Source organism: Pan paniscus, chromosome 11 (assembly GCF_029289425.2).
Source record: "Pan paniscus chromosome 11, NHGRI_mPanPan1-v2.0_pri, whole genome shotgun sequence".
Taxonomy (NCBI): Eukaryota; Metazoa; Chordata; class Mammalia; order Primates; family Hominidae; genus Pan; species Pan paniscus.
Window position 1 is genome coordinate 68,097,164 of NC_073260.2, and position 24,444 is coordinate 68,121,607.

At 39.0% G+C, this 24,444-nt stretch overlaps 1 protein-coding gene across 14 annotated transcripts in view; it reads left to right on the plus strand.

Moving 5' to 3' along the window:
• PIP5K1B (phosphatidylinositol-4-phosphate 5-kinase type 1 beta) overlaps nucleotides 1-24,444 on the plus strand; it is a 305,504-nt gene that overhangs the window by 181,672 nt on the left and 99,388 nt on the right. For all 14 annotated transcript variants that reach the window (XM_008978414.5, XM_003824756.6, XM_057298699.1 and 11 more), the window contains 2 exons: nucleotides 1,892-2,044; nucleotides 7,250-7,549. In XM_008978414.5, the coding sequence (XP_008976662.1) occupies nucleotides 1,892-2,044; nucleotides 7,250-7,549 (453 nt within the window). The remainder of the gene's footprint in view (nucleotides 1-1,891; nucleotides 2,045-7,249; nucleotides 7,550-24,444) is intronic.

The following is a 24,444-nucleotide window of genomic DNA, read 5'->3' on the forward strand; positions in this document are numbered from 1 at the left end:
CCACCCTATTTAGAATTTACTGCAACTCATTCCTCACTCTTTGCTGGTGTTCTCTGCTGCTTTTTCCATGATCCATTTTTTTCTCCACTGCACTTACCACTTTCTGATGTGTAATGTATTTACTTGTTTACTGTCTGTTTCCTCCTACTGGGATATAAACTTTATGAGTGCCTGGGACATAGCAGATGCTCAATAGTTATTTTTTAAATACAGCAATGAGTGGTAGGCAGGTGAAAGTAGAAGGGAGGTTGTCGCAGGCACAGGAAAACACAAAAGCCTGGCTGTTGAGAGTATGCAGCACTTTTAAGAACATAAGAAGTTAGTCTCTGTGGCTAGAGCTAAAGTTGAAGGAGGAAGTCATGAGAGAGAAGGCTGGGGAGGAGGCTGGGTCATTCATGGCCTTGAAAGCTCTGTTAAGAACCATTGATTTTTAGATCTCACAAATAAGTGAGAACATGCAATGTTTGTCTTTCTGCAAAAGATGTGAAAGCCCAGAAAAACATGAAGAGATTTGCATTTCAGAAAGATGCCTAGTTTCCTGGTGAATGTACTAGAGGGGATGAGAGTGGACAATTAAGACCAGAAGCTTGCCATAACAATCCAGGCATGAAATGATGAAACCTTTGAACTTAGGGTGTTGGCAGAAGCGGGCAGGCAGCATCAACAGTCTGGTTAGGAAAGATGAGGAAATGTGAGGAATCAAGGATGATGCCCTAGTTTCTGGTTTGGGGAATAAGGCAAATAATGCTTCCATTCTCTAAGGGAAAAGGCAGAGAACAGGGGGCAGATGATCTAGGGTCACCATATGCAGTTGTGCAGGCTGTGCACTGCTCAAGCTCTCCTACCTGGCTGAGGGGAAGGAGTGGAGACTGGAATCCAGCCTTTCTTTTTTTTTTTTTTTTTTTTTTGAGCAGAGTCTCGCTCTGTCACCCAGGCTGGAGTGCAATGGTGTGATCTTGACTCACTGCAACCTCCACCTCCCAGGTTCAAGCAATTCTTCTGCCTCGGCCTCCCGAGTAGCCAGGACTACAGGCACGTGCCACCACGCCCGGCCAATTTTTTGTATTTTTTGTAGAGACAGGGTTTCACCATGTTAGCCAGGATGGTCTCGATCTCCTAACCTCGTCATCCACCCACCTCAGCCTCCCAAAGTGCTGGTATTACAGGCGTGAGCCACCACACCTGGCCCCAGCCTTTCTTCTACTCACCAACTTTGTATCCTAGCCCAGAGCTGCATCTACCAAGATAAAAAGTTGCGTCTTTCTAATTACCACAGAGGCACCATATGGGCTAACCACAGCCTTGAGATGAACTTGATTGTGAACTTATTGCATATAAATTGTGTGTGGTATAACCAAAATAGAAATGTCTATTAAAATGTTAGATGAACAGGTCTTGAGCCCTAGCGAAAGATCTGGGCTAGAGATACAGATGTTGAAGTCATCTCCTTGTTGAAACCATGAGTAGATGACATCTTCTGGGAAAATCATGAAAAGAGAATAGGGTTGGTGTTCAAGTGATAAAACACAGTGCAGATCACATCTTCACTTGTTATTTTATGGACATTTGCTGGAAACAAAGCACCTTAGTCAACACAACTGTTTGAATTATCTCATTGGACCGATAGGATGATTCATGATTCTATCGCATGACTCTGGGAGTTAGGAGTGTATGTCTGTTTTTCATCATAGAATTATTAAGATAAACAGACCAATTAAATGTTTAGAAATCTCAAAAAGAGCCTTCTCGGTATATGTGGAGCCTCTTTTAAAGCCCGTAGAGAGGCTTCTTGTTTCAACATAGCTAAGATGTGCAATGCTATGATTGTCCTCCTTGGAGGCATCACATACATCAAGTATATGTTTTAATGTTTATTCATTTACCCTTTTAGTATTCCATCTGCAGTGAACCTCTAATAGAACTGTCTAACCCTGGAGCCAGTGGATCCTTGTTTTTTGTGACCAGTGATGATGAATTTATCATCAAAACAGTTCAGCACAAAGAAGCTGAGTTTCTTCAGAAGCTACTGCCAGGCTATTACATGGTAAGGAACTGCACATCATTAACACTTCTACTTGAAGTTTAATTACTTTCCTCAACAGTTTTTTTCTGTTGTTTTTTCAGTGACTCAGGCATGTTTCTTTCTCTTTGGTAAGCTTTATTCTGCATTTAAATTATGCTATGACATTCATTGAATAGATTTTTTAAAGTAAACTAGAACTGAATGGCAGAGCATACTTGTTGAATCCCACAATCCTGAGTTCAAATCCCAGCTCAGCCAATAATTAACTGTGCGACCCTGAGTAAGCAGCATAACTGGTCAGCCTTAGTTCCCTCAGTCTTTAAAGGCTGAGAAATACGTGGCCAGGTGTGGTGGCTCACGCCTGTAATCCCAGCACTTTGGGAGGCTGAGGCAGGTGGATCACAAGGTCAGGAGATCAAGACCATCCTGGCTAACACAGTGAAACCCCGTCTCTACTAAAAATACAAAAAAATTAGCCGGGCGTGGTGGCGGGTGCCTGTAGTCCTAGCTACTCCGGAGGCTGAGGCAGAAGAATGGCATGAACCCGGGAGGCGGAACTTGCAGTGAATCGAGATCCCACCACTGCACTCCAGCCTGGGCGACAGAGCGAGACTCCTTCTCAAAAAAAAAAAAAAAAAAAGCTGGGAAATACTTATCTTACATAGTTGTTGTGATAAAGTAAGGATACAGGATATAAAATAAAGGAAAGATAAAGGAAGCAATGTGTTGCAAAGCTCTTTGCAGCCAGTACGCAGTAATAGTATAAATGGTTACCTTTCATGGATTGCTTACTACATGTTAAGCAAGGCCTTAAGTGCTTTGCATTCATTAACTCATTTAATCCTCACAGCAACCTTGGTTACTACAATTATCACCTTTTTATAGAAGAGGTAATTGAGGCAAAGATAAGTAACTTGCCATGGGTGATTCAGCTGGAGAGCTGCAGAGCTGGGGCTACGCAAGCAAAAGGGCTCCAGAGAATGCATTTTTAACCCCTACACTAATACACCGGAACATATTCTATATTAGCTGTTCTCAGCTACTAGACTTCAGAATTTAGAATTTCACGGGTAAATGTGATAGTGTGAAAAATCACCTTTCATGTAATATTTTAGAGACAAAGGAACAGTAGCTTAGCCTAGATGGATTTACTACACGTTTACTCCAAAATTTTCAAAACTAACCCCACTTTTCCTAAATAGTCCAGGCATTTTCATACCTCCAGTTTCATTGTACTTTTATAACAGTTCTTAATTTTCTATGATTGGAAGGGCTACATGAAGCTGTCTGGATTTCAGAAGCCCAAGTTCTGCCAATCACTTGCTATGAGTGGTGATAAATATCATCTTTGTTTTTAAAAATGCATTCATCAGATGCCATGTTATCTTTTTATGTAAAAATATTATCTTAATTCCAAAATCTGCTAGACACAGCATTAAATACTTAAATTAATCTCGTATAGAAGTATAAAAATAAAAAATCTCAATAAAAATCTTAGTGGCATGCAGGCAGATTTTAAAATATTTCAATACTGAGCAATTATTTTTTTTTTGGAGGAACAGAAAATATAGAAAAGCCAAAAAAAAAAAAAAAAAAACTAACTATAGTTTTTTTCCCAGAGATACATATTACTAAAATATGGTGTATATGCTTTCAGTTTTACTTTGTTCATGCACACATTTTAAAATTATCTAAAATTAGGATCAAATTGATATAATATTATTTGATAACCTGCTTAATTAGTAAATCTTAAAATTCCATAGTTCTGTGCTCAGATATACTTGTCCTCTTGTAAAACTGCATTGGCCGTATTTGACTACTTATATTTAATTAAAATTAGATGAAAACTTAAGCGCCAGGAATGGTGGCTCACACCTGTAATCCCAGCACTTTGGGAGGCCAAGGTGGGTGGATCACTTGAGCCCAGGTGTTCAAGTCCAGCCTGGGCAACATGGTGAAACCCCATCTCTACAAAAAAATAAAAAATTATCCAGGCATGGTGGCACGCACCTGTGGTCCCAGCTACTTGGGAGGCTGAGAAGTGGGAGGATCACTTGAGCCTGGAAGGTTGAGGCTGCAGTGAACTATGATCAAGCCACTGTATTCCAGCCTGGGAGACAGAGCAAAACCCTGTCTCAAAGAAAAATTAAATTTAGCTGAACAAGTGATTTTATCCCAATTATGTAAGCTAGTATAACAATATAATCCATCCCATTAACAAGAAAAAATGTGAACGTCACGTGGTTACCCAAATAGATGTTGAGGAGAAGCTAAGGCCCTCAAAATTCAACATCTTCACTTAATTAAAATTCTAAAAATTGGCAGGGGAGTTTTTTTTAAAAAAAAAAAAATAAGTAAATAAATGATTATACAAGTTGTACATTTATCAGTCTTCCAAAAGTTCACATGATAGCTCATGGAAAAATACAAGAATCCTTTCTCTAGAAACAATAGGAATAGACCAGAGTGCCCCTCCCATCAATAGTCCTTTCTGATAAATTTGCTAGAAATTCTGGCACTGAGTCTTGAGTACAAAAAGAAATAGAAAAAAGTACAAGCACTGTTCTCTTTAAATGACAGAATTCAAAATGAGCAAACCTTCATTTTGCTCATGAAAGTAAATCAGGAATTTTTAGAAGTGATATGACTCCAGCAGATTTGCAGGATAAAAGATAAATCTACAAAATCCATTATATTCCATTATATAGATGATATAGAGTGGGAGAATATAAGGGAAAAAAGAGATCCTGTTCATGATGACAACAACTTATAATGAACCTTATTAGAAAAATAAGTAAATAAAGTCATGTGAGTACTGTAATTCTGATTGGGAAAGCAAGATATAGTAAGTGGAAAACATAAACAATCAGTTCAGAAAGAATGTAATAAGAAAAATTCTAAAATACTTGAATCTATAAAAACAAATGTTACAAGACCAATATGAAGGAAACTACAAAACATTATTGAAGGACATAAAGAAGATCTGAAATAATGAAGAAATCTGCATTGTTCCTGAACTCAGTATTGTAAAGATTTCAACTGCTCCCAAATCAACTTATAAATCCAGTCTAATTCCAAGCAAAAATTCTAATAGGATTTTTCACATAGCTTGACAAAGCCAATTTCTTTGAAAGTGAGAGCAAGTCTCATTTGAAGAATGTTTTTTAAAATGAACAATCACACAGAAAGATTGTAAGAATGGAGAAAACATTTTTGAAAAAGAAGAAAAATAGTAGGCCTGCTATAGCATATACAAAAAATATATAAGGCTGTAACTAATGTTAAGGATGTAGGATGAGTACAGTTTTAGACAGATAAATTAATGGATTCAAATAAAGTGTCCAGAAATAGATCTATGTGAATTTGTCTACTTACTGTATTGACATGGAGGGATTTAAACTCAATTTGAAAATGTCAGACTGTTCAATAAGTATCCATTTGAGGAAAAAATTAAATTCTCTATTTCAGATCTTTCACATACACACAAAATTACTTCCATATGGAGTAAAGACCAAATGTAATGACCAAAACTATTAAAAATTTGGAAGAAAATAAAAGTTTATGACTTTGGGATATAAAAAAGCTTTGTTAAACAAAAGCAGAAAGCAAACACACACACACAAATAAGAAACAAGTAAACAAATATGACCGCATCAAAAGGCAACACATTTAGGCCAAGTGCAGTGGCTCATGCCTGTAATCCCAGCACTTTGGGAGGCCAAGGCAGGAGGATCACTTGAGGTCAGGAGTTCGAGACCAGCCTGGCCGACATATAGTGAAACCCTGTCTCTACTAAAAATACAAAAATTATCTGGGCGTGGCGGCACACACCTGTAGTCCCAGCTACTTGGGAAGCTGAGGCAAGAGAATCACTTGAACCTGGGAGGCAGAGGTTGCAGTGAGCCGAGATCATGCCACTGCACTCCAGTCTGGGTGACAGAGTAAGACTCCATCTCTCAAAAAATTAACAAAAAAAAAAAAATTTAAGGCAACACATTTATATAACAAAAAATACCAGACACAAAATTAATATAAGCACCTTAAATATTTCTGGAATGAAATAAAGTGAGAGCAGTGGTTTTCTCAAATGTTGAGAATTGGGGGAAGAATCAAGGATAGCAGAGACACTTTTCATTGACTACATGCCCTTTTGTAAACTATTTTAATTTCTTACCTACTTTAAAAGGGAACAAAAGTAGGCATGTATTCCCTATTTCTTTCTTTTTTTTTTTTTTTTTTGAGACAGAGTCTCACTCTGTCACCCAGGCTGGAGTGCAGTGGCACGATCTCGGCTCAGTGCAACCTCTGCCTGCCGGGTTAAAGCAGTTCTCCTGCCTCAGCCTCCCTAGTAGCTGGGATTACAGGCATGCGCCACCAGGCCAGGCTAATTTTTTTATTTTTAGTAGAGACAGAGTTTCACCATGCTAGCCAGGCTGGTCTCGAACTCCTGACCTCGTGATCCACCTGCCTCGGCCTCCCAAAGTGCTGGGATTACAGGCGTGAGCCACAGTGCCCAGCCTCCCTATTTTTTTAAATAATAAAAAAGACAACAGACTAGAAGAAACTACCCCATATAGATGAGAGAAATGATAAATATCCAGAATATATCAAGAATTTCAACAGTGACAAAAACCTGCAGAAAAAAATGAGCAAAATTATCTTTAAGGTGACTAAAAATACATAGGTAATCAATGGCATTCAAATTTTTAAAAACAGGTTTCTGTTTTTCACTAATCATGCTTACAAAGATTTTAAAGTTTGGGTACTATTCAGCCCTGGTAAGAGTAATGGGAAAATCTATGTACAGTCTTACATAGTGTGGTTGTAAATTGGTCTGCCATTTTGGAAGACAGTTTTGCAGGAGCTATTAAAATTTTAAATGTTCATCCCTTATACCTTGGCAATTCGTTTTCTCTTTGGCTACCTTAGAGAACAGTCACTCATGGCACCAGTCAATTCCTTGCCTGTTTTTAGTTGGAGCCAATTTGGGACATTATGTCCAATCCAGTCACTTTCACTGCCCTGAGTTTAGAATAATAAAATTGCTGTCCAGTAAGCAGACTTAAGAAATAGATTAGAAACAGCAAAATTTTAGTAATGAACATTAATAAAGATAATCACATCCCATTTTTAATTATTATATCAGCATGAAAACACATCTTTAGTGGAGCATTATTTTGTCAAAATAGAAGATTGTAAATATATTTTTCTTTTTTTGGTTTCTAGAATTTAAACCAGAATCCAAGGACTCTTTTGCCAAAATTTTACGGACTGTATTGTATGCAATCAGGAGGCATTAATATCAGGATTGTGGTGATGAACAACGTTTTGCCACGCTCCATGAGAATGCACTTTACATATGACTTGAAAGGCTCAACGTATAAGCGAAGAGCATCCCGTAAAGAGAGAGAGAAATCCAACCCCACATTTAAGGACTTAGATTTCCTGCAAGACATGCATGAAGGGTTGTATTTTGATACGGAAACATACAACGCGCTTATGAAAACACTTCAGAGAGACTGCCGGGTAAGGAAGTTTGATTGTTGTGATTTCCTTTGAACTCTGTGATCATGTAAACTGTGGCTGCCACTTATTGAAAGCATAGAAATAAGGAATGTCCAAAGTGGCAGACATGTGGAATCCTATCTTTCCCAATCCTGGTGCTGAGCCATGCTTCTCTGATATTGAAGGAATTGGTAGATGATAAGGGAGTTATCTAGAGTCCTTAACCTACATCTCTGTTGATTTTACTAATAAGCTAAGTCAGCTTTCTTTGATAAAATGGAACAAGAAAGCTTTGTTTTCTTTTCTTTCTCCACTGTGGGGAAGATAGTTTAACTAGAAAGAAATAGAATTTAGGTTTAATGTAGTGTTGAGTAAGAAAAGCCATATAGAAATCTTGGAAGAAGTAAGACTCGAACTGGGGAGACAAGTTTAAAGAAAAGGTACTTGGGATTAATAATGGCTCCCTAGAGATCAGTGTGGATGCAAAACTATGATATGAGCAGCACGTTTGCTGAAATTATTTTATGTGATCTGAATAAGAGGTGAGCAGGAATGAAGCTTGCCAATTAGGGCAGACACCATTCCATGCAAACTTAGCTGGAGTGATTGTCCAAAGTGAGGAGGAATTCCCCCAGGCTGCAATGCTTTAAAAAAAAAAAAAAAAACTAAGGGAAGATTTTTTCTAACATGGTGTAAAGAGATAAAAATTTTTTTGGAGAAAAGAAAAATGCAGTGCTAATAGCTTCTGAAGGATAATGATCATGGGAGAACCGTCCAGCCACTTGGCTAAGTTGGGTAGTGGAGGTGGGCAGAAAGCATGATGGCACAGGCTGTGGTTTTCTGCACTTTCCATGGGCCTGGACGGATGATCCATGTTGTTATAGGGGAGGGGAGACGTTTCTCTGCCAGACCCAAACTCACGTGAAGGTGAGGAAGACAGTCTGACACCCCTTCTAAGGTATAAAGTAGGGAATTTCCACTAAGGAACACAGGTCTACTGTTTCTGTTTTTGTTTTTGTTTTTTATTTCTTCCTTTCTACCTGTTATAGCTTGCATGATTGTGCACAAAAATGTGTCCTTAGAATTGTTTTTCTTTATTGACAGAGATGTTACTCCTATTGTTTAGCTACCATTTATTGAATGCTTACAGTATGCCAGGTTAGTCTAAGGTTTTTTAATGCATCATTTCACTTAATTCTCTCAGCAATTCTTTGAAGTCAGTACTATTCATACTTCCATTTTAATTGCTGAAGAATTGGGTTCTTAAAGAGATTCAGAAACTTATCCAGCATTACTTACCAAGTCAATGACAGAGCCCACATCTGTTTGGGTACAAAGGCATGTGCTTCTAACAACTAAAACTTAAAGTTTCACTCTGAGGATTTTTTTTAAATTATCTTTTCAGAAGTCAGGGAAGGAGCAGTAGGAACCAAGCAAACAGACGAACAAAAAACGTCCAGCAGATATTCAGATATCTGAGTGGATTTGAGTGATGCATGTTTTTCTATTCAAAAAACGTAATAACAGAACACACATATTTTAGTAGAAACCTTTTTCCTGTGTTTTTTCTGCCCTTTACAGGATGTGGGTAAAAAGTGACTCTCAATTCCCCAGAGTTTAGTGTCAGCCTCTCCAGTTTTAGGTTTGCTTTCTCTTTTGTGTGCTTCTTGCCTCTTTAGTATGGAAAGCCTTTATCTGCTGCCTTCTAATACCACATGCTTCTCTGCCAGACAAAAAAAAAAAAAAAAAAAAAAAGGCAAATGTAAAAGAGCCATTGCTCAGGATTTGTCTATTTATCAGTGTTTCCTGAGCTCAGGACTGAGACCGCGAGGTCAAACCAAACTTTTCATCACAAGTGAGACCCTGGAGATTTGCCTTTTTATTTTTTATTCTTTGGCAGGTTTGTTGTTCTAAGGAACATAAAGGTCAAGGTAGAGGTATCCTGAGGCTAACTCCCTCTTACTCACTGCATTTGCAGTTGTACAAGACACAGATCCTAGACATTCTTTAAAATATGTACATCTGCCTTCAGAAAGGCTTCTCTTGGGCTGGTATGAGAGTGTGTAAATGCTGAGCTGTAGGGGAACTCAGCTCCCTTCCCTGATCTGTCCTGACCATGACCAAGTCCTCTGGGATCTGGATTCAACAGCTGGTGCTCTGAGCAGAGCTGCCTCAAGCAAAGCCTATTTCTGGAATGGTGAATATTAATATTTAATAGTCAAGGGCCTCTTAGTAAATCGTATGAATGCTGTGAACTGTCCTCCCCCCAAAAAATGCCCATCCTCATGATGGATCATGAATCTCTTGGAGCCCATTGTTCCTTCCCTTCCTTCTTCCCCAAGGCTCGGAATCCCCTTCCTAGAGTTACCTCTCTCTCTCTTCAGGTCATCCTCTGAAAGGCCAACTCACTGGATGACTGCAATAGGATATGTGGTTGACATCACCCCAATATTGCCCTTGCTTTGCAGAGCTGAGCCTCAGTGCTGGCTGAGGGGCTGCAGAGACCCAGAGGGTCTGCAAGGTTAGTCTGAGCTGAGGCCAGCACCTATCAATCAGGAATCTCTTCTGCTAAAATTCCTGTGAGACAGTATGGCTAAGGCTCTAGAAACAAACCAGTTAGAGAAATGTATTACTGTGTCAGCACCCCAGGCAGAGAAAGGTGAACTAAACCTATATTAGGATATATGCTTCTATTCACTTATCAGCACATATTGCAAGCACACTACATGCCAAGCATGAGGTGCATGACCTTTATTTTTTATCAATTGCCATACAGTCTAGTATGTGCAATGATATTATATTGTGAAGATTAGAGTAGGGAACATTGTAGCTTGCTTTTAAAGGATGAGAAGCTTTCTCCGGATAGGCAAAGCAGTAGAAGCACATTTCTAGGATAAGAGAACAATAGGTATGAAACAATGGGTGTGAAATAGCACAATGTGTTCCGGGAGCTATAGTTGTTTGGTTTTGGGGCAGTTAATAGGGAGAGCATGTGGGGTAGAAGAGGAAAGTGGCCACATAATATGAGAGCCACATATTGTCAGAAGACCCTTTCTGGTGGTGCCAGGGAGCTCTTAAGGGCTTAGCAGTAGCAAATCCAAGAATCCCAGACCTTTGGACCCCAGCTTCTTTGTTGTTCCCAGACGGATTTGTTAAGCCTCTTAACCTATGGCTGACCTCCCCCTGCTTCTTGGAGCCCCCACCTCTCCTTTCATATTTTGGCTTGGCATCTCAGACCCTGGAATTCTATTTCCTTTAGCATGAGGGCTGGCCGGAAGGGCCAGCCTGACCTAGCTTATTCCCCGCTCCCCATGGACTGCTTCCCTGACTGCCAATCAGAGCTGCCGTTTCTGAGCTCTGCGTCTGAAAAGACCTGAACAGCCTCATCCTGCACTGAGTCCTCCTGACACATACCATCTTCTCCTGGCATCCTTGTGGCAGCCCCTGAGTCCCTTTGCCTGGCTTCCCCAAGCCCAGTCCCAGACCCCTGTGTATAATAAGCCTGCCCTTTGGGATGGTTCATTCCTGACCAACTCCTCCATGTAGCACATTGGCCACTTGGAACTATTCTAGAAAACTGATCTTCTTTTATGCCTCAACCCTGCTGAGCCCAATTCCCCCACAGGATCAGAGGGCTCTTTCCAAAAGCAGGCATCCAGATGTCAGGTTCTGCACCCCATCTCCACATTGCTATTCCCCATTGGCTGTGTGTGGTGGGGGAGAAATGGATATGTAAATGATGAGTCCCCTTTCTTGAAGGCTTTCCTATCCCTTGGTCTGACCCTCTATATGCTCACTGCCACAGCCATCCATACCCACAAGTTAATTTGAGCCAAGAAAAGAGTGGTGACATTGAGTACTACAAAGACATCACAGATCACTTGCTATCAAAACCAGAAAGCAGGATTTATTCAAACCATCCCCAGTGGCTCCCACGTGACAGACAAGCTGAGATGCATGTCCTATTTGAAAACTGGTCTTACCAGGTACCCCTTCATCTTCCGCCAGGCCTGCACCTCTTCTAGTCTTCTGTGACCCAGGGAACATGACCATCATACAGCCAGATACCCAGATCTGCACCCTGAAGCTACTCCTTCCTCCCTCCTCTCCCTCTTTCCTTGCATGCAGTAAAATCACCATGTCCCAGTCTGTCTACCAAATAACTCATGGCTCTGCCCCCTCCTCACTGTAGGCACAGCCACTGCTTTTATTGAGACCCTGGTTATTCATCACCTGGAGTTTTGCTGTAGCCTCTTTGCTGGTTTTCATTATCATTGCCTTCCATCACATCCCCACCACTGCTGCCAGACTGATCCTCTGATCAGAAGACTTAACACTCTCTGGCCAAGGTTCCCCACTGCTTTTGGGCGAAAGCCAGTGATTCCCAGCTTGGAACATTAATATCCTTCCTGATCTGGTCCCTGCTACATTCTCCAGATGCGTTCTTCAGTTTCTGTCTCCAGCCTTCTCTCTCCCCTCTCCTCTGATACAGATCCCCACTCTCCAGCTCTTCTAATCTACTGGCCACATTCTCTAAAGGTTTTTGGTTTTTTTATGCATGTCTCACTCTGCTGGACCGTTCTTCCCCTCTTCTACACCTGGCCCTCACCTGCTCATCTCAGGACTACTCAGGGATTAGTTCCTCCAAGACCGTGCTGTTGTGGTTCCCCATGCATCCTGGGCTTACTTCTTTCATGGGACTTAATACACTGTTATTTTTTCACATGTAAATCCTGGAGCCTGAGGACAAGGCTTAATCTATCTTTATATCTTCATGCCTGGTTCTTAGTAGGTACTTAGTAAGTGTTTATTGGAATATGTATTTGAACAAAGGAATAATCAGCTGTCTAATGATTTAAAAAAAGAGAAAGAAAGGTTTAGGTGCACTTCCAAGAAACCTGTCTTTGGTGATTTTTGTGTATCTAGCTATTTTTTAAGTTCTGCCTATTTTGGAGGAAGTATCCAGTTTCACTGCAATGCCTGCCAAAAATTGCACTGAGAATTTAATAAAGTAGATTATCTCCATTTTGAATCACTTGGGATTATTTGAAAAGTTGTACTGGTTGTCCTCCTATCAAGAGTCATTTGTGTAACAAAAGTACATTTATATTGCAGTGAGTTTTCCCATGGAAGCAATGTTGTAAATGGTCATTAGACTTTTTTTCTTTCCAACTTTTATTTTAAGTTCAGGGGTACATGAGCAGATTTGTTACATGGGTAAATTGTCATGAGGGTTTGGTGTACAGATTATTTCATCACCCAGGTAATAAGCATAGTACCTAATAGGTAAATTTTCCATCTTTCTACCCTCCTCCTCCCGCCCTCCACCCTCAAGTAGGCCCTTGTGTCTGTCGTTTTCTACTTTATGTTCACATGTGCTCAATGTGCAACTCCCATTTAGAAGTAAGAACATGCAATATTTGGTTTTCTGTTACTAGGTTAATTCACTTAGAATAATGGTCTTCACCTCCATCCATGTTGCTGCAAAGGACATGATTTCATTCTTTTTATGGCTACATAGTATTCTGTGTTGCGTATGTACCATATTTTCATTATCCAGTCCACTGTTGATGGGCATCTAGGTTGATTCTATGTCTTTGCTGTTGTGAATATGGACTTTATTTTATTAGCACTGACCCCTGTCTTCTTTAGGTGTATGTACTGTCTCTCCAGCGAGACTTTAAATGTCTCAAAGGGCAAAGCTCATTCTTTACACCTCTCTGCAGCTGCAGCACCTGGCTTATTCTATACACTCAGTACATGTTGCAAGATTGTGATTGAAAACTCTTTTGAATTGAAAATGTATGTACTAATTTTAAAAGAACAATTAGGATCTATTTTTGTATTCATTGTAATTTACCATGATTATTTTTTCTCTGATATAAGTTATCTATGTAAAATCTAGAATCCCATATCATTTAATTAATTTGATAAATTTTTATATCCTGAAATATTTATTAATAACTCTGGGAAATGACTTTGAGACAAAGTATATTAGTGAGAACTTGTGTTTACAACCCAAATATTTTTAATCCTTCAAGTGAGAGTCATTTCAGAGACAGTCTTGATAATTAATGACCTAATGACTTATTTTACATTTATTATAATTTTTGTTGAGCCGCAAGTTATTAATTTTTAAAGAGTGTGGAACCAATTTTCTTTTTTCACACAAATGACTGTAACCATAAATATTAATAGGTTCTCAGAATTTAATGAAACCAGTCTCAAGAATACTGAAACTTTCTGATGTGCAAAGAAGGGTCTTTCTATGTAAGGCAAGTTCTAAATTTATGAATCAGATTCTTAACAGCTATGGGCATGTTTGCATGGGTTACAAAATGGGTTATTTTATATAATATTTAACATTATGGCTATTGCTTACCATTCAGCTATAATTTTGCTGGTAGTAAACTTTTTTACATTTTGTTCAGACAGTTTATTTTCTTTTTTTGATATTGCTTGCCTTCTCAGTTATCACTGGGGAAGAAAAAATGCTTTAGACCTAATACAAAGGAGACATACATGTCCTGAAGGTAGAAATACTTCAATTTAAATTATCCTCTCATCAATAAGGAATTCGATTTTGTTTTTAGACTTCAATCAAAACATGAAAAGGATGCAGGGACATCATTGACCCCACACTCCTAAATTACTTGTTTTGTTTTTGCTTTTGTTTTTTGAAATGAAGTCTCACTCTGCTGCCCAGGCTATAGTGTAGTGGCATAATCTCGGCTCACTGCAACCTCCACCTCCCAGGCTCAAGGGATTCTCCTGCCTCAGCCTTCCAAGTAGCTGGGACTACCGGTGTGGACCACCACACCCCACTAGTTTTTATATTTTTAGTAGAGATAAGGTTTCACCATGTTGGCCAGGCTGGTCTCGAACTCCTGATCTCAAATGATCCTCCTGCCTCAGCCTCCTAAAGTGCTGGGATTACAGGTGTGAAGCACCATGCCCAGCCAAATCCACTGTCTTTCAAAGTGTGTTTTACAAACACTGTAAACCCATGAGATATTTGATTTGCTCCATTGTCTTAAAATTATGAGTTTTGGCTATCTATAATAGTTTGTATCATAGCAGTATAAGCATAAAGCAAAGTTAAAGTTGGTGAACAAATAAAACCAACTCATAGAATCAAAGATTGTTCGAGTTGGAAGGAATCCTAAGAGTTCCTAGGAAACAGTAAAAGAATGCCTTCTACTCTCTGGTCTGAGAAAAAATGATTTTGGACTTACCTAGCCAAGCCAGGTTTTATTGTGAGAACAGAAATAATGATGTCGTCATATCATATATGCAAGGGCTTTGTAAATTTTTCTACCTGTAAATTTTTTTACTTTGTATTTTGAGATAATAGATTCACATGCCGTTGGAAGCAATAACACAGAGAGATATCATACACCCTTCACTCAGTTTCCCCCAGTGGTAATATCTTGCACAATCTTGCACAACCTTAGTACAGTATCACAATGAGGAAATTGACTTTGGTACAACCTACTGACGTTTTTCAGCTTTTTTCAGATTTCACCAGTTTTACATGCACATGTGTAGTGGGGGAGGTTCTGTGCAATTTTAGACGTACATAGATTTATATAACCACCACCTTGGTCAAGTACAGAACAGTTCTTTCTCAAAGATGCCTAATGGTACCCTTTTATAGCCACAGCTACCTCCTTCCCTCACAACTCTTCCTAATCCTGTGCAATTACCAATCTGTTTTCCATCTCTGTAATTTTGTCTTTTCGAGAATGCTGTATAAATGGAATCATACAGTATATAACCCCTGAGATTGGCTTTTTTTTACTCAGCATAATGCCATTGATATTCATCCAATTATTGCCTGTATCAGTAATGTGCTCCTTTTTATTGCTGAGTGATATTTCTTGGTATGGATGTATCACAGTTTATAACATTCACCCGCTGACGAACATGTGGGTTTTTTCTAGTTTTTGAGTGTTACAAATAAAGCTGCTGTGAACATTTGTATACTGGCTTTTGCGTGAGCACAAGTTTTCATTTCTCTGGGATAAATGCCTGAATTCAATTTCTATGTCATATGGTAAGTGCGTGTTGAATTTTTTAAGAAACTGCCATACTCTTTTCCAGAGTGGTTGCACCATTTTACATTTCCACCAGCAGTGGATGAATGATCCATTTTTCTCCTTATCCTCACTAGCATCTGCTGTTTTCACTATTTTTTATTTTAGCCACTCTGATAAGTGTGTATTTAAGTCTCTTGCTAAAAAATTACTTGAGTATATGCCCCAGAAAAGCTAAAGATAAATCTAATAAAGCAGTTTGGGGATATAGAAAAGAGTGGTGAAAAGAAAGCGGGAAAACTCAATGGTTAAGTTTAGTGCCTGGTGATATGCCTGTGAGACTATGCAACTGACAAGATTCCTAAGAAAAGGCCTGAGATACAGGAGTTTAACGTGTGTGTTTCTAATAATAAGCACTCCTGTGAGACTTCATCTAAATCTATTCTACAGCCATTGGTGTTGCTTCATTATATTGTAATTACTTGATTACATGTTTAACGTTTGCTACTAAAAATCTGCTCTGTGGGAACTGTGGAACCTCATTTTCCCAGTCTTAGCTCACTCGAGAGTTCTTACACAGCATTTCTCTTGGTGTCAATCTTCTGATGAAGCCTAGGAAGTAGCAACAGCAAACATTCTTGGAATAGTGAATCTTACCTAGTCAATGAACATAATAAAAGCAGGTTTTAGTAATAACCTACACATGGTTTGTCTGGAAAGAACCAAAGTAAATCATGTCAACATTGTGAATTTGTGGATTAATTGTTTAGAGTACATTTGTATTGCTCATTTGGCCAAGGTCTGTTAAAGGCCAGTGAATTACTAAATTGCAACTGTGTTGACCTCTTCATCCTCTTAGTTTTTATTTAGGTGGCAACTGGTGTCCCCATTTAAGACCATCCATACACCACAACTGTTCAGTAGTCTTGGGAGGGGGCTGGTGTTTGTCTAGGCTTTTGCCGCTTGCTGCAGCTTAGTTCTGCTGAAAGTAGGGAATGGAAATGAGCTGCTGGCAGCAACAGAAGGAACACAATAATCCATGCAAGATAGTGTCAGGGTACAAAAATCAAAATAACTCTATGCTGTTGTTCATGCCTGACTTTCTACTAAGTAAGACAATTCCCAAATTTTACAGAATATGCTCTTCTGGGTTTTGGTGGAGAGAGGGTTCCATCTTGGATATAACCTATAGATACCAAAGTAACTTAACATGTAAAACAAATCATATGTAATATGTAATCATCAAATACATATATACAATACAATACATAATACTTTATTGCATGGACAATAAGGATGCATTTCCAAGGCTTACTTTATCTGTGGGTTAGTTCAGGTAACATTTATTTAAACTTTGAGCCAGACAATCTATTACATATAGGTTCTCTCATTCATCTTCACAACAGCCATGTGAAGTGAGTGGTATGATTACCTTTTGACAGATAAAGAAGTGAATCCTCAGGAGAGGTTCAGCTTCTGCAGGTCCTCAGAGCTCACAGTGCTGCATCCAGAATTTATACCCAGGTCTCTCTGACTCCAAACCCATGTTCTTTCATCATTACACTCTCCTTAAGGAGCTTGTGTGTAATGGTGGTAAGGCCACTGAAATGAAAACATTAAGTAATAACATGGACAGATATAGGCAGCATGGGCTAGAAGTGCTCAATGACTGGTCACCTAACTCTGACAAGGAGATACAGGGGCAGATGCCGTAGAAGTCAGGAAAGGGCTCAATCCTAGTGGAGAGCTTGGTTTGGACAGGACAATGAGTTCATGAAATCTTGCAGCCTATTTCAAGGAAGGAACACAGTGCCAAGTGACTAAGGAACACAAAGTAAAATAAATAATCCAAACATTTAATTTTAAAAATTTAATGAAAAGCATAATCAAGCCCATTGACATTTGCCAACTGTTACCAATGTGCATGCACACGAAATCCTATTAAGTTAAAAGCGAGGCTTCCTTCTGAGCAATGCAATGGTTACAGGGGGGTTGATTGTTTTTGAAATCTTGCAGGGGAGGAGATTAGGGACTCAATGTGTGACGTTGAATCCTGTGTGAGCAGCTTTTGAGAATTCTGATTCACTACAGAAACGGAAGGATTATCAAGTCAGTAGTTTGCTTTTTTTTTTTTTTAACTCTCACTGCAAACCAAAGTATTATCAAAATTTCTATAGAAAGAATGAAAATGGGAGACTGAAGGTAATTTCCTCGGCTCTAAGAAATAAACTCCTTTTCCTTTCTTCCTAAAAGAGACATTACCTAAAGATTGGAGAGTTGAAGCATTTCCTGAGTTTGTTGTTATATGTCTAGCAAGTTTTCATTTTAAGTAACTTGTCCCACAGAAATTTATATATGCAATAATTCAAGTTAAGGAGAGCTAAAATCTTTGGGCTTATGAAATAGAACAATGTTATATCTACTACTTAGAGTTTCTGGCTTTTTTGTAAAAAGAACCTACTGGTCTCTGATTAGATGACCCTAAGTGTAGGAGTAAGGTCAATATAGGCCCCAAGTGGAAAGACCCACAAAGTATTTGGGGGAGGGAGCAAAGGGAAGGAAATGCCCCCAAGGACCCCTCTCCTCCTCCCTGTTGAGAATCCTGGGAGTGCAGAGAGGAAAGCTATGGCAGGAAGGGAAGTGGCCACACGGGGCCTGATGGTAGCAACTCTGGCTTTGAAGATGTATCTGGAAAGGCTTTGAGGTTGGCTGCTGTGGATCTGGTTGTGGATTCTGACGTAAGCCAGTCATACAGATCATGATGCAAAACAGGGCAGGGTTGCCAACAGCCAATCCAAAAGAGATGTAGGGGCAGCAAACCCTGGTGATTTACAAAATGGAATTGAGGCTCCATACCTTGGGAGGAACTTCTGGAAGCTAGTGAGGGACTGAGTTACAGAGATTTAAGGCATATTTGAGAGTTTCCAAGGTCTAGGAAAATATTACAAAGTTTAAAAAATGGTTCAGAAATGTGCCTTGTGATACATTACCCAGTGCATTGTGTACCTGTCAGACATGACCTTGTCTTCCTCCCAGAAGCTTTCAACTTAGGCTTAAAGAATAAAGAATAAAATCAGTTTGATTTTATAGGGCTTAATTTTATTCATTCAACATCCAGGGCACATTTATGGAGTACCGATGGTGCTGTAGGACCAGGGCCTGCACGATTACCTTGTGAAAAGTAAAGTACTTTGGACATCCAGTGGTTCTGAACCTTTCAGAAAAGATCACCCCATACTGGCTTCTGAGAGGTTTGGGGCCACGTATATGGCTCTTCATCCCTGTCAGTATCAGTCCACACTCTTTACATGCCCTTCTACCCTGCAACTGAGTGTCCCTTTGATATCACCAGTGTTCTTCCTTCAAAGACATTTTTCAATTTAGTGTTTTTTTAAATTTTGAGACAGAGTCTCATTCTGTTGCCCAGGCTGGAGCTTGGTGGCATGCTCATGGCTCACTTGCAACCTTCTCTCCTGGGCTCAAGCGATCCTCCCAACTTAGCCTCACAAGTAGCTGGGACTACAAGCACATGCCACCACACTTGGCTAATTTTTATATTTTTTGTAGAGAAAGGATTTCACCATGTTGCCTAATTTGGTCTGGAACTCCTGGGCTCAAGCAATCCACCTGCCTTGGCCTGCCAAAGTGCTGGGATTACAGGTGTGAGCCGCTGTACTCGGCCAAATTTAGTGTTTTGATCGAGCAAGGATAACTCTTCTCTCCTCATTTTTGATACTGCATTTCTAAGTGACAAGGTAGAAAATGTCCGTGGGGGGAATGTCTCCCTCCATGAGAATGAAATGGCCAAGGACAATCTGTTATTCATGAATTGATATATAACATTCAACTTTTCATAAAAAGGATACATCTGCGAACTTTCTACATGTGTACATCAGAAATGTGTTTTAAAAGGGATATGTACTTCACTGGACAGATCAATTGTCCATAGCTACTCAGGCTACAGAGAAGTTAAAACTGAACGTTTATTTAAAATATCTTCATCCAGCCTTAATGCGAGCCTGGCTGGAATGATTCTACATCTCGTTAACTTCCTCTCTTCATTTCTCCACACAAAGACCTCATTTGTAAACTTTGCCCATATTCAGCCAGCTCCAGATGTTCCAAAGACAAACCATTATCACGACCAACTCAGTGTTTGCTGCATTTTCATAAGCACTTGGTGATCTCTCTTCAAATGATGACGGGAGTTCTTTAGACATAGAGATTCTCCATCCTTTGATATTCCTCATTCTGAATTGGCTATCCAACTTTTTTTTCTAGTTTGTTAGCAATTTCAGAAAAAGGTCTACAATCAAATTTTCAAAGACCAGAAAAAGCAGTGATTCCAGATTGCAAATTTACTCTCTGTCCACTCAGATGTGCGGGGAAAATGTAGTTACTTAATTATCTATGAATCCTTTTCCCTACTAGCATCCACTTCCTCAAACTGAAACTTATCAATTAGTAATATTGCAGTCTCATCTGGTTTAGACAGTCACCCCTCCAGTTAAATATTCTGTTTATTCAAAGTTGAACTCTCTCAGGGTAGGTGTGAACTGTCCCTGTTTTATCCTCCATTTTTTAGGTGAGCACCATTGGAAACATAGGGTCCTTGTCCCATGTGGACACACAGAGCTGAGAACATTGCCACAGGCCTCTCCATACTCATGCATTCCAGCTCTGCCTTAACTGTCACCCTCATGCTAAGTGTGGCTTTCAACTGTGTCATGTTGAACCACTCTTGTACCTTCTTTAGTTTTGATCATGTGCATATATTAAAATAAATATTTAAAAAATATTAAAATAAATATTAAAAAGTAAATAACTCAAGACTCCAAATGATTTTTTTTTCTAATGATAATTCTGAGAACCTGGATTTTCCATCACTTCTTTTAAAACTCACTCCGTAGGTATTTGCTGTTCTTAGATATTGTTTCTCAATACCGATGGTGACTTTCCCGGGCCTCAGATTTTTCCTGCTCTATGAAAGCTTCAACAATCCTAGAGCATGGATCGGCCAGTTTTCTTTAGCCTTAAACAACCACAGGAATCTCAGTTGATAAATTCTGCCTTACCTTCCTGCCAAATTAATTACATGTTGTTCAGCAAACAGTTCCGAATTTTCTCTCTGTAGAAGGCTCTGTGCTAAGACCTGTGGGAGGTACAAAAAATGAATAGGATGGAGTCCTTTTTCTAAGAAGCTTAGAGTTTAAACACTAAATCTAAACCATCAAGGCCTTATTTATCACGAACAGATTCTTCCATTCTTCTTCTCTTTGTCCATAGAGTAATATGAAAGGTGAAGGGTAAGTACTTTTTTCTTTTTACCAAGAAAGGCAGTTTACCAGAGTTGGTGGGCTGTAGCAGACAGTGGTGAGGGTTCCAGAATTTTACCTCACACATGGACATGGATGTGGGGGCTTGGACCAAGTGTGGCCTCTGAGTCTCACGAGACAGCTGGCCTATGCCTGGGCTCTCTGCTGTTGTACCAGTTAAGCCACAATGAAGTAAATCATTCATAGTAAAGCCAACAAGAAGATATATCATATAATGAGAAGGATGTGACATTTTAACATAAGATATTACTTTTAAACCTGTTTACAAAATAATTTATGAAGACATCTTTATTTGAAGAAATGAAGTGTTTATAAAGAAAACAAACCAAGTTCATCCAGCATAGGAAGCTGGTGAATATATATATATATATATGTATATATACACACACACATACACACACACATACACACACACATACACACACATTATATATATACATGTATATGAAATCTTTTTAAATGATGGATGGCTATTTTTAAGTGTGAAAAAAAAAAAAAAGCCTTGGTACAGGTTAATCCAGTACAGCCCAAGTTCTAAATCACGGCATACACACCATGAAAAACACATTATTGCCAAAACAAGGATTTAATATTTATTTCATTCTGCTTTGCCAGCCAAAATTGTATGGCTTGTCACAGCCTGTATTTTCTCATTATGACATTAGCAAAGAACACTGAGCTTTACTGAAGAAATTTAATTAAATTGAAAAGAAAGTGTTTGGCTCTAACTAAACTGGCACAATACAAGGACTTCTAGAACTGTATTCTGAGGGGTCTACTTTGTGAGGAATGGCAGGCCCTTGGATTCATTTTTCCCTAAACCAGTATTTTCAGAAATGTCTATTTGCATAAAATCTCCAGGACACTATTTTGAATTTTCTGACATTATTGAATTAACAAAAATGTATTTGCCAATCCAAGTTCAGGAACTAGATTCTAGGCCAACTGGAAACATTACTCAGGACCCTTGATACATCTTCCTGTCAGCTCCACATTTTGTTAATTTGGTTATTTTGCACATCTTCCATCAAAGATTGATCAAGTGAGATGGAACATAGCAAATTTTCTGCTTTAACCACTTTAGTTAAGATCCCAAATTATTAATTTCTGTTTTTTTCTCTGCCATCTCTAGCTCATCATTGGCAAAGGGTAAGTTAATGCTAAACAGGTATAGACGTGCATTTTATCTAAGCATTTCAAAATAGCACGCTAAACTTTAATTTTGAAAAGTTTATACAATAAAAATATGTAAAAGTAGACCGAATATTGTAATGAATCCACATATACTCTGTGCTCTATTTTTAACTCATGGCCAATCTAGGTTTTTTTGTTTGTTTGTTTGTTTGTTTGTTTGTTTAACTGCCTCTCTTCCCATATAATTTGAAACACATCCGAGACATCACATCATTTTACTCATATGTACTTTAGTAGGAATCCCTAAAAGCTAAGGACTCTTAAAAAAAAAAAAAAAAACTACAATACCATTATAATGGATTAAAGATATTAATAATTCTTACTAATCATCAAATGTCAGTGTTCAAATTTCTAATTGTTTCAGAAACAACTTTTTGTGGTTTGGATCAGGATTTAAATAGAATCTACTTGCTAAGTTCCTTGTCACTCTGATTTTTTCATTTTGAAAGTATTTGTTGAAGATATTGGTTTGTTTATCCCAGAGCATCTGGATTTTCCTGATTATACCACATTGTTTCATTTAACACACTCCTCTCTTGTGCGTTTTTTCTGTAAATGGATTGTAGGATCCTACAGGTTGAGTCAGTCAGATTTAGGTCTGACTTCATATTTGATGTCTCCCCTCATCAGGAGGCACATCATGTCAGAATGCCTTTCTTTCTGCAATGTTAGTACCTGTTGATGACCACTGATTAGACTCATTCATTCATCAGGAGTGGTAAAATGGGGATGTTCTAATTTTATTATATGTCTGCTAGACTGCACAAAGGAATTTTAAACAAAAGAGTACCTGTCACATAGTAGGTGCGCAATAAAATACATATTGAATGGGTTAATTTCCATAAGAACCCCTATGACAAGGGAGCAGAGGACAGGAAAACTAAGAAGGCCTTGAGATGTGTTCCATCTTAGGGCCAGCACCAAGCGTTCTTGGATGATTAAAGAGCCTTCACAGTTGACCAAGCCTGTGACATGCTGTTCTTGCAAAGGCTTCCTAAAGAAAAATGTGATAGTCTTACTAGACTCAAAGCTCAGCCTAATTTATAGCAAAACAACTTTGCCTTTTATCTGCCATTTAGCTATATGCCTACTAAACAGTAAATCAAAAGAATCTCTATAAATATCAGCTTGATTTTTGCCCTTGACACAGTGTATATAAAATACCTATGGTGTGGGTAGGTTTGAAAGCACTGTAGGCTTTTATCTTTATTTTTCTGACAACACAGAGCACATAATCACAGTAAATGTTTTTAGTGTCAAAAATTTGTTCATGGGCATTGTAATCATGATGCACAGGTATCAAGTTCTTATATTTAAGATACAGGGTGTAGTGTTTTACATTCTTTATTGCTGAATATTTTGGTTTTCACTTACTTATACATGTGGAAAGCAGTATAACAAATATTCATTCCTACTGTGTTCAGAGCACACAGCAAAATGCACTAAGTCAAACCAGTCTTTGTTGAGAAATGAAGTCTTGTGTGTATGATACAAAGAATATAGGTGTAACCTGAGGTAGAATTTTATATGACAGAGGGACACTAATAATGTGGTTGGGTCTTCAGAGGGGAGACATATCCCAATAGTTTGTTGAAATCATTAGTAAATTTGCATGGAGTGGGGACAGGCTTTGAAAAAACAGTAGGATTCGAAAAGATGGTAAGGACCATCTAGAAGAAACGACATGAGCAGAAGCATCAGAGTTTACATCTTCAGAGCACATTCAGGGGTAAAGAGCTCCAGTTAGACTAGCCTGGCAAATGTCTCTAGGCAGGCATTAAGTAACAAAAAGACATTGGCTAGGGCCATATTAGTGAGGACCTTCTATGTCAAATTGAAGCACTGGCACCAAGCAGTGGTGAGAGACTGAAGGCTTTGAGTAGGGATGTGATGTGACCTGGTCAAGCACAGATGTCAGGAATGGGTTTGTGAGGAAAGAATGGGAAACTGGGCCAGGCGTGGTGGCTCACGCCTGTAATCACAGCACTTTGGGAGGCTGAGGTAGGTGGATCACTTGAGGTCAGGAGTTCGAGACCAGCCTGGCCAACATGGAGAAACCTTGTCTCTATTAAAAATACAAAATTAACTGCTCATGGCGGCACACGCCTGTAATCCCAGCTACTTGGGAGGCTGAGGCAGGAACATTGCTTGAACCCGGGAAGCGGAGGTTGCAGTGAGCCGAGAACATGCCATTGCACTCCAGCCTGGGCAACAAGAGCAAAACTCCATCTCAAATAAAAAAAAAAAAGAATGGGAAACTGAAATTAATTCATTATCATTAGAGAGAAGGAACGTTTTGATAATAGAAGCTGCAGGATTGGGTGACTCAGTGAAGGAAAAGGAGCCATGA